Here is a 16,268-nt window from a genome sequence, read left to right as displayed (position 1 = left end):
TTCAAATACCCATGAAGCAGAAGATGGAAGGAGAATCTGGATATTTATACTCAGCCCCTCCAACCACATAAACCCAATGAAACGGAAGAAAGTTGCACCCTATGCTCCAAATTAAACACCATGAAAAGAGAAAGGCAATGCAGGTGGTCATCTACCACATTGCAGGTTAGTAATCGCAGCTCAAAGCACTACCCTCACTGTGCCAATCTCACCACAATGAGCCCCATTATCAGACTTAAAGATATACAGTTTTGGCCTAGAGTTGATACCAGATGCTTCACTTGTTTCCCATACAAGACAGGGTAATACTCATTCAGTACACACTTCCAAGTGCTTGGTACACCTCTGAGAGGACTTCCTTGGGATAATGCTAATATGTGTTCCTCAAATACACACTTTAACTCCAAATCCTCACATGAGATGTAACCCCAGTAAAATCAACTCTTCTTATTGGTGATGGCCAACTGCAGATTCCACTGTCAGCATCAAGAACTCCTGAGCAATCATGTGTCCACTAGCCCCCTGGCCAAAGCCACCAGCAGTGAAGTCTAGGGTACACTTGTGCCTATTCCTATGTCACGCCTAAAAGCAAGTCAGGGAAAGTCCTGAACTATAAAAGCATGACCTATGAGCTTTTCAAATCCTTCAGTTGCAGAAGATCTCCAGCTGATGCTTCACACACATGTACCCACTGACAAGTTGGGAGCAAGTCCAGAGTGAGATGCCGATGTGGGGCAAGAGCCCAGTTTTAACATCAAGGTCACTTCTGCATAACACTCTCCACACCTGTATAATTCACACCTGTGCCTTCACACATTTAAAAGCCACATGTTGCAGACCTGAGGGCTAACCTACAAATAGACCAATCCAGATGTTTAGCTATACTTTAATATAAGATTTCTAGTTAATACAATTAAAGTATAACACAAATATTACTTACTATGTCAATATCAATATAAATGTAATAAGCTTACTAAATTTAGCTATAGTTAGGATGACCCTGCTTCCCACTCACCAGGGAAATCCTATTTAAGCCAAGGGAGATGACACCCTTTCTTACCCTCAAACATATCCTAGTTTGGAAAAATTAGTCTTCCGTCCTAGATGATGTCATAGCCTTCCCTGCCTACTCACTCTCTCCTCCTCCTGCTATACAGTTTTAAAAATACCATAAAAACAACTAATTTCAAAAAGAACTTCTATTGTTCATCTGTAGTAAGTGCTAAGAGTTGTGTGCTAAGAATAACCATGTACCCTGAGAGATACCTACACCAAGAGCTTCAAGTATTTCCTATGTTATCTATAAACTAGAAATCTGGTGTTCTTTCTAGACTCAAAACATTATTTCAATGTAATCTATAAAATACTCAAAAGTCTAACAAGAGTAAAATGTTTAAGGAAAATGAAGATCCCAGGACCACTTCAAAAATCATTTTCTTAATACACTTTTCTCTTTAACTTTCTGATATTTACAAATATGTCCAAGAAAACCTGTAAAATGCAGTTTGACTCAGGAAGATTTACAATTTCTCATAGTAACAAGTTTGTGTATTTCAATAGCTACATTTGTAAACATACAAAACTAAAATATCTTACACTGATTGCACTAGTTCACAGTAACCATAACTTTTAGTTTAACATAATAAATACTCGGGTATGGTTACCATAGTAATTTTAGAGATTTCTAGACACTGGTATTTCACTGAGCACACTTAGTGCCACTGTCAGAAGAATATGGGAAAGATTCCTTTTAAACAGTCTCATCTCTGAGGTTAGCCAAACCAAAGATAGAATATAGGCAAAAATATTTTCCATTATCAAGAACTGAAAAGGCAAATACTCCACCTGTTATGTGATAGACAGAATTAAACCCAATTCCAAATCTTCCAACCTTCAAGGGGTCGTCCTTTTTCCTGCTCCTTGCTATCTCCTGGATGCCATGCCAGTCCTCTGGGGTGAAAACCGCATTGTTGTACACGTACAGTGCTGCCCCTAGATGATATAATGTACAAGGTTAGCAGATGGTACAATGTACAAGGTTAGCATTTTAGCAAGAAGTACTCCACAGCTCCAAAGAACAAAAGCTTTCCTACGCCAACTCACTTATCTGATGGGAAATGGAGAGAAGGGTATGCAGTGACTACACTTGGTATTATAACTCCGGTTGTTTCCACAATAAACATAAAGCATATTAATGGTAAAAATTAATAGCCAAAGAAATACATTATTGATGACCAGAAATCTAGCATGAAGAAATTAAGGGCACCATGAAACTTAAGATATCAAAAATGTGGGGAAAACAAAGCTATTATCACACAGCACCACATTTAGTGAAAACTGCTTCAGATAACATAGTTAAATCATTTTGGGGAAGTTGTGGTATGTCTCAAGTAGTAGAGCACAAGCCTTGAACAAAAAAGCCAAACAAGAGCACAAGACTCTGAGTTCAAGCCCCAGTACTGGCACAAAATAATAATAATAATAATAATAAACAATCAATTTTTGCAAACACAGGTAAGTGAAAACATAGTAAGGTAACCTGCTATGTAAAGAAACCTTGTTGACATTTCATAAGGTGAAAAATAATCTTATAGTGATGTTAATAACTGTTAATTTGTGCTTTTATTGTTTTTACTTTCTATACAAGGCACTACTTGTATAATTTAAAGTCATTAATATGACAAATATTTAAATGCTCCAGAATTATACCACTTGGTCTCCAAATAGCTGTATTAATAATTCTGCACAAGTAGTTTTGAAACTCCATTTTGAGAACTATCTTCAGAAGCTATAGCACTCTTTGATATATTCAACCTTATTTTTCATCATTCTTTAAGGAGGAACAATGTTTTCCTTTAGGAAGCTAAGAAAGAAAGGAAGAAAGAAAGAAAGGAAGAAAGGAAGAAAGAAAGAAAGAAAGAAAGAGAGAGAGGGAGGGAGGGAGATAGAAAGAGAGAAAAAGAAAGAGAAAGAAAGAAAATAAGAAAGAAAGGAAGAGAGAAAGAAAGAAAGAAAGAAAAAGAAAGAAAGAAAGAAAGAAAGAAAGAAAGAAAGAAAGAAAGAAAGAAAGAAAGAAAGAAAGAAAAAGAAAGAAAGAAAGAAAGAAAAAGAGAGGGAGGGAGGGAGGGAGGGAAGAAAGGAAGGAAGGAAGGAAGGAAGGAAGGAAGGAAGGAAAGCTACGTAAGTATAACATGTACCTAGCAAAGCACAAAGATCTTCATATATGCCTAAATGGACCTTGTAAGCACCATGCAAATGAACTATGAAGTACTTCTAGGCACACCAGAAGCTTCTCCTTGAGCTCTTTTAAGGCCATGCCACACACAGGGCTGTGGGCTAGATCTGTTTTACACACATGCTGTGATCACATCTCAATGGTCTGTGCTGGGATGACATTGGACATGGTGCAAAGGCTGCTGTGCAAGAGACAAGCACACAGTAGACACAGGCAAGGCTGGATGCTACTTGTTTGACCATTACCAACTATAGTCACAGGCTGTCTCCTCATCTATACAAGGATAAAAACATTATCTGCCCACAAGGGAATGCCAAGGATCCAAGAGAACAGTACAAGCCAAGAGGCTCAGCACCTGTTTTGTGCTATAGAATATGTAACTTTATATAACATTATAAGGAAAGTATAAAATAAATGTCTTATTACCCAGATAATTTAAAGTGGTACTGAGTAAGCAGAGGGTGGCCCTGTGTATTCCATGTCTACAAAAAATACCTAAGACACAGAAAGAAGGACTGCAAGACCCACAGCACCCAACATGGCCTGAGAGAGAACACTTGCCAGAATCTCCAAAGAGCTCATCTTGCCTTGAAGACTTGTGGAAAGGAATGAGGAATCCAGCAGGGGACATGCCATGAACCATACGTAGAAGGAACATCCACCTTCCTTCCCACTGTCTTCAGGAAAGCTGGCAAGCAACCTTGACTGCTGGACTGCGAACTTTCAATACCCATTAAATTACAAAATAACAAAATTCTTGTCTCATAAATTCAAATAAGGAAATGTTTCTCATAGACCAATCCCACTTCAAATAAAGAAGTATTTCAACCCCACTCTCTGAGGGTTTCTGGACAAGTTAAAACTGTAATCCTAGCTATTCAGAAGACCAAGTCCTGAGGATCACGGTTCAAAGCCAGTCAGGGCACGAAAGTCCTTGAAATTCTTATCTCCAATTAACCACCAAAAAACCGTAAGTGGAGATGTAACTCAAGCAACAGAGCACTATCCTTGAGCACAAAAGTTCAGGGATATTACTCAGGCCCTTAGTTCAAGCCTCAGTGCTCACATAAAAATTATAAGGAAAACCGTGCTGGTTCATATACTACACCATCCTATACCATTAGTACAAATCCTAAAAGGGAGAGTGATATGAAAAGCATCCCCTCCAGCAGCCTTGACTGAGCCACCATGACTGTCCAGGGTCAGAGTGATAGACAAAGACCAGTCCACCAAAACACAGCCAAGTATGTCCAATCTCTGCATCTAGCAGAGAAAAGCTAGTCATCGTTGAGTATGTTTAATCCAGGTACAAGTCTAGTCACATTCACTCTGGAATTAGATGAGAAGCCACATATTTTGCTTTTGTTCCAATTAGCTTGAGGTCTCATTGGATCCCTCTCTCCATGAACTCTCACTGAAATTAAAATATTCAACCATCTAACCTGATCCAAAGGGAGCACTCCTGATTCTGAGAGTGAGATATGAAAGGAGAAACAAAGTCTGTCTGGGAAGAAAAGAAACAGCAGAGATATATGATCTATTTCTTCCTTTTACCTAAGTAATACACAACAAAGAGATGGCCCAGCCCAGTGTCCTTATAACATGCTGGGCAAACACACTCATAGTGATTACTAGGAAGAGAATACTTAACTACTGGATACCTTCAGAAGATTGTTTACTACAAAGTCTGGAATTCCTATACTATGAGGCACAATCCTTTGAGAATATCATAAGTTACATAATTCCAGAGAGAAATGGACATGTTTTATGAATAAGTGGCTTTCTGTGTGTAAGCAATGATCTGCATGTATCATTCCTGCTAAACCCAGGCCAACGTATATACCAACTCACAACACACAAAGACCTCTGTATGCTCCCTTCACCTGTGTCTTAACTATGCCCTCAAAAGCCTTAGTGAATTGTGATACTGGCTAAGATCTCCTACTCTTGTGTACCTGATGTGACCATCTGAGCCTACATTTCCCCACAGGAGTAGAAACAAAAACATATTGGACATAAGAGTTCTCATAGGGAACATTAAGTGTCTTGCCCACAAATGGGAAACAGTGATCCAAGAAGAAGATTGCTCACATCTGAATGCAAAGGGAAAACATTCTCAAACATAAAAGAATACAGGGAGCCCTGGATAAATGCTATGAAATACAAAGATCACTGCTACCTCCTTTTACATGTCAACTTTCATTTTAAACTGGCCAATCTGACATCACTTTTGAAAAGCCTATCTCTAAATATGCATAAACTCAGCTAAATAATCTTGCTTCAAATAAGAATGCCCACCTGTCATAAGCACCATCACATCTACCAGCTCATCATCCTCAAATACCTAGGAGGCAGAGTTTGCCCTTATTCCTATTTGGAGGGGAGCAGGAAGAACATAGGAACAGAGGTGCCATCTGTTGTCTTTGTGCCTGTGGAACTGTGTAGCCCTGGGTAGGACCAGAACTCAGTATAAAGCCTTGACACAACCTGATCTCTTCCCACCATGATTACATTAAATCAAAGACCTAAAACCTATCCTCTTGTAAGCCAATCCTCTCATTATAAAAAGATGCAACCCTGATGCAAGCTGCTTGGAGTCAGAACTGAATGCAGGCCCCCTGATGTTCCCACAGCCTACACATCTCTTTTCCTATAAAGAAAAATGCAACTTTCAAATCACAAATGCTATCCAAGAATGACTGTTAGCTGAAATAAATGCTATTTAATTCACAATAATGATTACTCTTTTAAATCACAAAACCTCCTTTAAAACTATGTGACTTACATCTCTGAGGAAATAAGTCTGGGAAAATAAGCTGACCCTTCATCTCCCAGTAAATGCCTATCCATCTACAGTCATTCACAATCACCATAAACTTTGGAGCTGCACTAACAAGTTAGGAAGATTCTTTTCAACACCACTGCACAGAATGTAAGTCAGCTATCCAGAATTCATTGGCTCACTTCTCCTTTTCTTTCCTCTTCCTCCTCCTTCTCCTTCAGTCTATCTTAATGATGCCTAGAACAGAAAAATGTATCTTACCACCTCTTCCAAGCCATCTTTAGTCACACAAAGATGTCCGTTTCTCTTAGTGATAATATCAAATACATATTGAATGAGTGAAGTAAAAGGCTTGTTATTTTGTTCAGATATTTTTCTTTGTCTAAAAATACCAACCTTCACACCAAAAGCAGACAAACACCTAAATTAAGCATGCCAAAATGACAATTAGGTTGTTATATAAGCAATGTATTGTAAGTCATCAATAATCACCTACTAGCACAAAAAAATAATGATCAGGGGGCTGGGAAGGTGGCTCAGTGGTAGAGCACTTACCTTGCATGCTCGAGGCCCTGGGTTCAATTCCTCAGCACCACATAAGAAAAAAAAAAGCCGGAAGTGGCACTGTGGCTCAGGAGCTAGAGTGCTAGCCTTGAGCTGAAGAGCTGAGGGACAGCTCCCAGGCCCAGAGTTCAGGCCCCAGGACTGGACCAAAAAAAATAATAATAATAATAATGATCAACTCTTACCCTGATATTGTGCCATATCTTTCGACCACAGGGTCTCCGTTCCATACTGAGTTTCATCATATAAAAACTTAACTTCTGTGGCCCCAGCATCTTCAGCATTCTGAATTAGTTCCTAACCATGAAATACACCAAAAAGAATTATATTTAATAATACAGTATCTTCATTGTATCATTGTATACTAAAAAGTAAATATACTAAAATCCCAGAAACAACCCATCATCACTTTCATCTCTAGTCACTGTTGATTACCAATAACAGTATGGCCAACAAGGCCTTCCCCAATTAAAATGCCTGAAATTCACCTGTAAGTCATTCTCTCTTAGGTTCTAAATACAAATTCCAGGACTACTTACAACTCTGTCTCTCATTTACCATTTTTCCTTTGTTCTAAAGACATTGCCATTTCCAAAATATGCACATATTCTCTATGAGATACCTTCAAGCTGCAGCAATTCCCAAAAATAAACATCAGTTCTCATTTGCTTATCAAACTTACCTGCTTTAAAAAGAAAAAAAGGAACTATTTAGTATCATCTGTATGTACTCTTAATAAGCTGCATTCTTGAAAGCTAGTCATGCACTCATCATTCTGGATTAAGCAGAAAGCCTGATAATGATTAAGCCTGACTTAAGTTTTCCTTTTGTGGTACTGGTCCTGGGGCTTGAACTCAGGCCCAGGGTGCTGTCCTGAGCTTTTTTCCTCAAAATAAACGCTCTCCACCACTTGAGCCACAGCTCTACTCTACTTGAGCTCTACTTGCAGTTTTTTGCTTGCTTACTGGAGATAAGAATGTCATAGACTCTTGCTATTGTTTCTAACATATTTATAATGTACCATGTGATTTTTTTGTTGCTTTGTATGTTCATTCCCCATGGTATAACCCGTTTTCACTGTATTTGATGTTGGTGCCCTGCATCTTGTATTTACACTTCTCTAATTCGGGGAGGGGAAGGGGAAAAAAACAAAATGCTTAAGTAGGGATACAGGTTGACCCATTGCAACAATGAGATGTACAAAACACTGTGTTGAAAACAGACTTTACAACTTCGGTGAGAGGGAGAGGGAGTAGTTGTGGATGTGGGGGAGGGAAGGGATTGTAGGGGAAAAACAAAGGAGGCAACAATGCTCAATAGGAAATGTACTCATTACCTTACTAATGTAACTGTAACCCCTCTGTACAGTATTTTTACAATAAAAAACATACAAAAAATGTCATAGACTCGCCTGCCTGAGCTGGCTTTGAACTAGGATCCTTAGAGTTCAACTTCCTGAGTAGCTAGGATAACAGGCGTGAGCTGCCAGTGCCTGGCTTAGTCCTTTCTTAAAGGAAGGAGTGAGCCAGGCACTGGTGGCTCACCCTGCAATCCTAGTTACTCAAGAGGCTGAGATCTAAGTATCTTAGTTCAAAGCCAGACAAATCTAAGAGACTCATCTCCAATTAACCAGCAAAAAAGCAGAAAGTGGAGCTATGGTTCAACTGGAAAAGTGCTAGTTATGAGTCCAAAAGCCAAGCAATAGTGTGAGACCCCAAGTTCAAGTCCTTGTATTCGCATAAAAAAAGAGTGACAGGATTTGTGTGATGGGTGGTGGGTAAGTGAATGGATGCCAAACATCTGTCATGTAAAAATAAAAGAGTAAAACTTAACATTTATATTCAGCAGTTACTGCTTGGTATAAATCTCTAACCCTGACCACCAAAAAAAAAAAAAAAATGTCCATTTGCCCATTGGAAGGGAGCTCCAGAGGTAAATAGCTGAACCCATCACCAGAACTTGAAGTAACCCCCATACATTACCACCTGCTTATTCTCCAGATTTTTTTCTTAAATAAGGAAAAAAATCAATAGCTGGTCATTTTAGAAATGAGCTCTGATTCAGACCAAACCAAACTGAGGGCTAATGTTTTAAATGGATGTGTGGTTGGAGACAAAACAAATCACCCTGCATAAGAAAACTCATGAACCTCCAAACTTGGGAGTAAGGAACCTTTTACCTTCTCAGAACCTGGGGATCACTATTCTGAAGGTAAGTATGGCTAGAGGCTAAAGACAGCTTATACTATACCTCCATCAGAGCACATTTCAAGGTCCATATGATGTGAAACCACTGAAAGGACTCTAGGAGTGGCACAGAATAAAAAAGCTAGGTATGGGGAAAGGATTCAGTTCAGAGAGGACACCCAAAAGCTGGTGTCTAAACCTAACAGCTATTGAACCCAAATATAAACATCTGAACCAATCATGCAACTCTTCTACTGCTTCCTTATCAGTTACTGCCTATTTACACCCTATTTCTCCCAGCATCTTTAATTTTATTTGGGGCAATGAACTCAAGGATTTGTGTTTGCAAGGAAACTAACTCCCACTTCCAGATCTTTTTCTCTGATTACTTTTGACATAGGGTCCTGGGTTTTGCATATGTCAGCTTTAGTCCCCAATGATCTTATTTATACCTACAACCATAACAGAGGTGTCAAATACCAACCACCACACCAAAGCATTTTATCTACTTGATGGAGTCTTGAAAAGTTTTTGGCCCAGGCTAGTTTGGAACCACAATCCTCTTGATCTCAGCCTCCTATAGTTAAGATAATGGGCTCATAATTTCACATCCAGCTATTGATGGCAATGGGTCTCAAGAACTTTTCAGCCAGGTTGGCCTTGAACTATGATCTGTCTGACCTCTGCCTCCTGGATACCTAAAATTACAGGTGTGAGCAGTGGCACCTGGCTGGATCTTTACTTTGTTAATTAAGTTTGTTAATTTGTTAATTTGTATAATAGCAAGCTTATTTACATTAGAATTTTATGAAATAACACTGATCACTAGATAAGTAGGTAAAACAAAATTTTATCTTATGATAAAAATAACAATTTAGAGGCTAGATCTGGTTTTCATTCAGATTTATGTATATTTTAGGAAGCAGAGATGGAAAAAAATATCTTTAAGTTCCAAGCTCCAACTATCAATCACAAATTATATGAAAAGCAGAAGATGGGAAGCTTTTCCCAGGTGTAATCTACAGGGGATCACTTTCAAATTGATCTGGGAAGCAGCATCATGTATTTCCCAATTACTTTTGGGCAAGTCCCTAAAACAACAGGACTGGTTCCAATTAGTTAGTTAGTTAGTTAGTTCCATTAACCTCACAAAAAATGGTAAGTGGAAATACAGGGGATTCCTAACATCCTTATTGAATCTAGCACTGTCAGGGAACAAAGACTCTTCTGAGCTGACTACCAAATACACACATACATAACAAGCAAAGTGGACTAACCACCAGCTACCTACCAGACTTTGCTGAAACCTCTCCTTGTTTCCCAGTGAGAGTCCCACTCACTCACTTCCTTTTTCTTTTTCTTTTTTATTATTTTTATAAAAGTGATGAACAGAGGAGTTACAGTTAGATAAGTCAGTAATCCAGAATACTTCTTTTTGGACAATGTCACCCCTTCCCTCCCTCTCTTTCCCAGTTTTTTCCTCCAATTCCCACTCACAAGTTGTATAGTTCATTTGCAAAATAGTGTCCAGTGAGTACCACTGCTGCATGTGTTCACCCTCTGTCCCTCAATTTCTGCGCCCCCCACCCTTCCAAAGACAGATAAACAAGACAAAAGAAAACTAAAACAAATCCATGTAGTTATTCACTTTTATATCAATGAGATCCAATTCCTATAGCCAAATGAACTCTCATTCTGAATTCATTCTGCTTACTTTTCCCCACCCCTATGACAACACCCAAACCATCCCCTTCTCATAATAATAAATCGACACAAAAATACAAGAGGTGACACTATTCAAAAAGAAATGTACTCATTACCTGACCTATGTTAACTGTAACCTCTCTGTACATCACCTTTACATAAAAATAAATAATATTTTTTTAACAAATGAACCTTCAGGTATCTATGCTAAACTCATCTCGGGATAGTCACTAGGTCACAGGCTTCACCCAGAGCCTATCCATGCATCACCACATGTGTTAAACACCCAGTCCCCATCCTGTAAAAGTTCACCACTAGACAATGAAGTGAGGGCTAAGATACTAAAGACAATACTAAACAAGTGAATAAGAAGGAAAATGCATATTGCTGACCTACTTTTACAATTCATTAAGGAAGTACCTTATCATACATAACCTAATTGTTGACAAATCTTCCTTTACTGCTTCCTGGTTGCTCAGATATCAGTTTTTTGTTTGTTTATAATAAGTATACTCAAACTAAGTGAATATATCATATGTGTATAACAATGTGACAATGAAACCACCTTCTAACAACTAATGCTAATAATAAAAAAAACTAAATAATTTCTTTCCTTTTAATGCCAGTCCTGGAACTTCAACTCAGAATGAGTACTGTTCCTAAGCTTTTTTGCTCAACGCTAGGACTCTACAATTTGAGCCACAGCTCCACTTCCAGCTTTTTGGTGGTTAAGTGGAGATAAGAATCTCATAGACTTTCCTGGCCAGGCTGACTTGAACTATAATCCTCAGATCTTAGTCTCCTGAGAAGCTAGAATTACAGGCATCAGCCACTGGCCCCCAGCTAACTTAAAGAGTCATAAAAAGGGGTTTTAATTCATTATGTCAGTTTATGTGTGCAATGCATCTTTATCAGTGTCATTCTTTCTCTCACTCTCTGCCAACAACTATCCCAACCCCATCTATCCTCTCAAGTTTCTTAGTTCCATTTTCACAGACCAAAATCAGGGAGTCAAATGGGCTCTGGCTCCTGGCCTCTGATACAGCCTTTCTATTGGTTCAGTTGGCTGGATTTCTATTGGTCAGTTGATAAGTGAGACCCACAGTGCTCTACATAACCAGTCCTAGAGCAACAAACTAGATGACAGCACGCAGCAGCTTGTGCATTCCTGGATTAACACTGACTGCACCCGTAAGCCCACCCCATCCAGCCAATCACTGCAGTCATGGAAGGACACAAATGCATTCAAATCTAGACAGAGCTTGACAATGCAAACACTAAAAAGATTCCCAAGTAATTTTACTTCTCATTTTTATTAACTGCAGTTACATGTAAATACAGAACATACCTACCTTAAGGATCTGCCCTCCTTCTGGGTATCTTCTCAAGATGTCCTTGAGAAAGTCAACCAGTGGAGGCGTTGTCTGACCAAACCGACCTGAAACACAGAAAATCTTTGAAATTATTTAGGAGAAAATCCAATGGTTTACTATCTATGTGATTTCTTCTACCTCTCAGCATAACTGTACAAGTTAAGGTTTCATGTATCTCATTATAGGGCCTGGTACAAAAAAATCTTACCTGGTCAAGTGCTGGTGGCTCACACTTATAATCCTAGCTACTCAGGAAGCTGAGATTTGAAGATTACTGTTCAAAGCTGGCCCAGGCAGAAAAGTCTGTGAGATTATCTCTAATAAATTACCAAAAGCTGGAAGAGAAGCTGTGGCTCAAATGATAGAGTGCTAACCTTAATCAAAAGAAGCTAAAGGACAATGCAGAGGCCCTGAGCTCAAGCCCCAGGAACCCATCCTCCCCAGTTCACCCCCACCCTCACGCAGATACATACACAAATCTTTCCTGATTATGGAATTTTATCAAATCTCAAGATTTTTCATTTAACTGGATTACAAATGAAGTTTCAAAAAAATTCAAAACTATACTACTACAAAAGGTTATTGATTGAAAAACAAATAGCATGGGAGTAGAAGTGCTTTACTTTCCAAAACAAATTAAATAAATGGTGCTTGTAGGTGCTGTGACAGTTAACAATAAGCCAAAGATGTTGGTGCTCCTATACTCTATAAAAAAACAAAAACAAAAAAAAAAAAAAAACAGGATTCTCCTGGCTCTGAAATTCAGTGGTCCCATCTCAATGGCTTCCTAGTTTAGGTACTTACCTTAAGCCTTGCATACACTAGGAAATTCTTAAACTGGCCAGGTCACAACATGGGTGACAGGAGGAACACCATTTTTAAAGTAATCTGTGATTAAAACCACAATTGTTTCTATCTTTCAACTAGTTAATGGACCAGAAGTGCTTCTGAAGTTCGAGTGTTTCAGATTTGGAATATCTACATATCGTTCCAACACGGCCTTCATGTGTGGATCATTTTCACTTTCTTAAACACATGGCCTCATGGTAATGTTATATGTTTAGTGTGTATAGGTTCTGACTGTGAACTGGAACACAAAATCAAATGTGGAATTTTTTTGTGCTATCAAGCCAGCACTCAACAAATTTTGGGAGCAGTTTGTATTGCTGATGCTTAATGTGGATAAATTCATTTACAGTTTTTTTGTGTTTGTTTTGTTTTGTATTTTTGTCAGTTGTGGGTCTTGAACTCTGGGCCTGGGCACTGTCTCTCAGCTCTTCAGCTCAAGGTAAGCGCTCTACCCCTTGAGCCACAGTGCCACTTCCAGCTTTTTCTGCTTATGTGGTACTGAGGAATCGAACCCAGGACCTCATGCATGCGAGGCAAGCACTCTACTAAGCCACCTTCCCAGGCCTGTATATAGTTTTAGTAAAACTATCTAAGAGCAAGACTACTCACAGACTTCTCTACCACTCCTCACCTAACTAGTCCATGAACTTGTATTTCCTCTGAACTGAGAACCCCATCAAATCCCTCATCTGTTTCCTTTTATTTCACTCTGAAAACATGATCTTTGTAAAAACTGCATTACTGATATATGACTGACAATCAAAAACCTACTGAATATACACAGGATAGATATGGAAATAAGTACACAACCATCTTACTTCTACCATCACCCCCCTTTATGTTAGAAATTCTGAGCTCCTTTCTTAGTAAAATTTTAAGCATACAATCCAGTACTGTTAAGCATAACTAGGTCCTGTAGTGCCGGAAGATCTCATTTGTTTTGCAAAACTGAAGCTCTGTGCTTTGACCAACACCTCCTAATTTCTTCCCAGCCCTTGACAATCATGCTCTTCTCTGCTCTGTATTAAAACACATTCATCGTGCAACTAAATATGGATGTATTCTGGAAAATTCAACATTGTACCTCCTCCTTTCAAGCCTTTTGGTTGAAGGCTGACAAAAAGTTGACAATTTCTGGAAGTCAAATCTCCAATCTTGATCCAGTCAGACAACTGAAAAAAAGGACATAAAGCACATGAAAAGCAACGTTATCTCTAGAATTATGAAAAAATATATCTACTCAATGTTTGTCAACCACTCTTACCAGGAAATAAATTGTTTTAAAAAGGTGACTATTCCAGAGGACAGAAAAAGCCAGTCAACATCTTTATTTAGACATTTCAAGGACTTAAACTTTAAAGATGAAAGGATTTTTCTTTAAGTAACTACAAATAAAGATGCATGAATTTCTGTTATAATGTTATTCTCTTGTGTGTGTAATGTGTGGTTCTGGGACTGGAACCCAGAGACTTACATTCTCAACCCAAAAATCACATTTGGATCATTAATGTAAGAAAAGATATTTGTGCCTGCTTTGAGCAGAAAAAGCCAAGCAAGATCAAGAAGCCCTGAGTTCAAGCCCCAGTACCAATAAAAAAAAATAAAAAATAAAAATTAAAAAAAGCCGGACACCAGTGTCTCTCTCCTGTAATCCTATCTACTCAAGAGGTTGAGATCTGAAAATCACAAAGCTAGTTCAGGCAGAAAAGACCATGAGATTTATCTCCAAAAAGCCAAAAGTAGAGGTGTGGCACAAGTGATAGAACATTAGCCTTGAGTAATATCCGGTGTACAAGTCCCAGTACTGGCACAAAAAAAGAAAAGCCATTCTTTTGATCAGCACTTTTTCCATGGGACCTCAGCACATATTAGAAAAAAAAAGTTTTGAAATTAATTACAAGAATTTTTAGGACAGGCAACCTATGAAAGTGTATGGTAACTTCCTCATACTACATAGACTTATACTAAATACTATTTCCTAAGTTTAAGCAAAGTATTTTTCAAAAAGAATCCTTACAGGCCATTGCTTTATAGATACACCCTTTGGAAAATCCTGCCAAGGATGCTACTATTTAAAAAATAAAACAAGTATGGGTGGAAGGAAAGGATGAATAAGCCTTCTGACCCTTTGAAGCTGCTTTGGTCCATAGCTTCCCAAAATTCCCTTTCCTGAAAGTCCCTTGAGGTTTGTTCTGGTCATATTTCTACTCCTCAGAAAAATGGGATATAGGTATATTACTGTGGTTTACAGGGATGTTTTGAAAGATTAAATAATCCAAAGCCCGGTTAACTCCATCCCCATCCAGGTCTACTGGAATCTCCCCATACAAAGTTCACAGAATTCCTCCCAAGCTCACCAGAAGGACCACTTTCTAACTTGCACATCACTGACAGGGCAGAGAGGATACCATTCACTTTTTTTTTTTCATTCATGAGGCTTGGACTCAAGGTCTGGGCACTGTTCCTGAGCTCTTTCACTCAAAGCTAGCACTCTACCACTTTGAGCCACAGTGCCACTTCCATCATTCACCATTTGTAACACTGGACATTTCCAATTATCCACCAGACACCTCAAATTGACATCTTCCCAGGCACTAGCTTTGGCTCCAACACTAACATCTTCATCTCCATTCTCAACTACATCTCAGTCTCCACATGGTCACCACAGCTGGAAAGCATGGGGTGGTGGGGGAGATCTCTCTCCAAACTGCAATACACATCTGCAACTACCTTCTAGATCTAATCAGGACCTTCCTCCAGTCTCTCCAATGTAACTTGCTCTTCTCCATCCCCAATCCCACAGACTGCACACCTAATGGACTCTATACCATCTTCCTCACTCTTCACATCACCCTATCTAAGCAAACTGATACTTCCCTCAGTTTTACCACAGCTTCATGTCATGTCCCCAGTGAGCTATATGGCCAACCTGTGAAAACCAGCCCAGGTCTTCCATTGGTGCTTCAGCCCACATGGGTAAGAATATCCATAGCATGACTGTCATACACAAGAAAAACTTAAAAGCAACCTAAATGCTATGACTTATTTACACAGAATATTATACACTGATGAAAAATAAATTAACTAAGCTATACGTAGTCTGGGTGAATAATTCAATATTGAGTGAAAAGGCTAATTCTAAGCTATAAATATATGGAATAATATGCTACTTAAAATAGTCACAAGCAACTAAAAGTAAACATATTGGTTTAAATATTCAGATTATACACACATATATACATATGCAATTCAAATGTATACATCCACAAACACACACACTATGAAGATAACAAAAAGATATCAGACTTAACAGACATAGATAAAGGAAAGCAACAGATGGACTGAGAAGATTCACAGAATTAAACAATCTCTGACAGTGCTCTAATTCTCCACTGTATGATATCATCACAGGTGCTCATTTTATTGTCAGCCAATTAACTACTAAAAGAGAGCCTGCATAAACAAATGATTATTGGCATTTTGTCTAGCTAGAGTGCACTTAAAGAAAGGCAAACATGCCAGGAGCTGGGGGTAGCTATACAGGAGGCTGTGTAGATCTGAAGATCTAAAGATCT

General features: G+C 38.6%; 1 protein-coding gene across 2 annotated transcripts in view; it reads right to left on the bottom strand.

The window, feature by feature from the left end:
- The window catches only part of Sacs (sacsin molecular chaperone), a 58,734-nt gene that overhangs the window by 30,233 nt on the left and 12,233 nt on the right, over positions 1-16,268 (bottom strand). For both annotated transcript variants that reach the window (XM_070003112.1, XM_070003113.1), the window contains exons 3-6: positions 13,778-13,865; positions 11,824-11,909; positions 6,767-6,878; positions 1,846-1,992 (exon numbers count right to left, since the gene is read on the bottom strand). In XM_070003112.1, coding sequence (XP_069859213.1) covers positions 1,846-1,992; positions 6,767-6,878; positions 11,824-11,909; positions 13,778-13,865 — 433 coding nt within the window. The remainder of the gene's footprint in view (positions 1-1,845; positions 1,993-6,766; positions 6,879-11,823; positions 11,910-13,777; positions 13,866-16,268) is intronic.

Source organism: Dipodomys merriami, unplaced genomic scaffold, assembly GCF_024711535.1.
Source record: "Dipodomys merriami isolate MVZ:Mamm:240054 unplaced genomic scaffold, mDipMer1.0.p SCAF_6, whole genome shotgun sequence".
NCBI lineage: Eukaryota > Metazoa > Chordata > Mammalia > Rodentia > Heteromyidae > Dipodomys > Dipodomys merriami.
The sequence above is the reverse complement of the archived record's forward strand: the minus strand, read 5'-3'. Positions and strand labels throughout refer to the sequence as shown.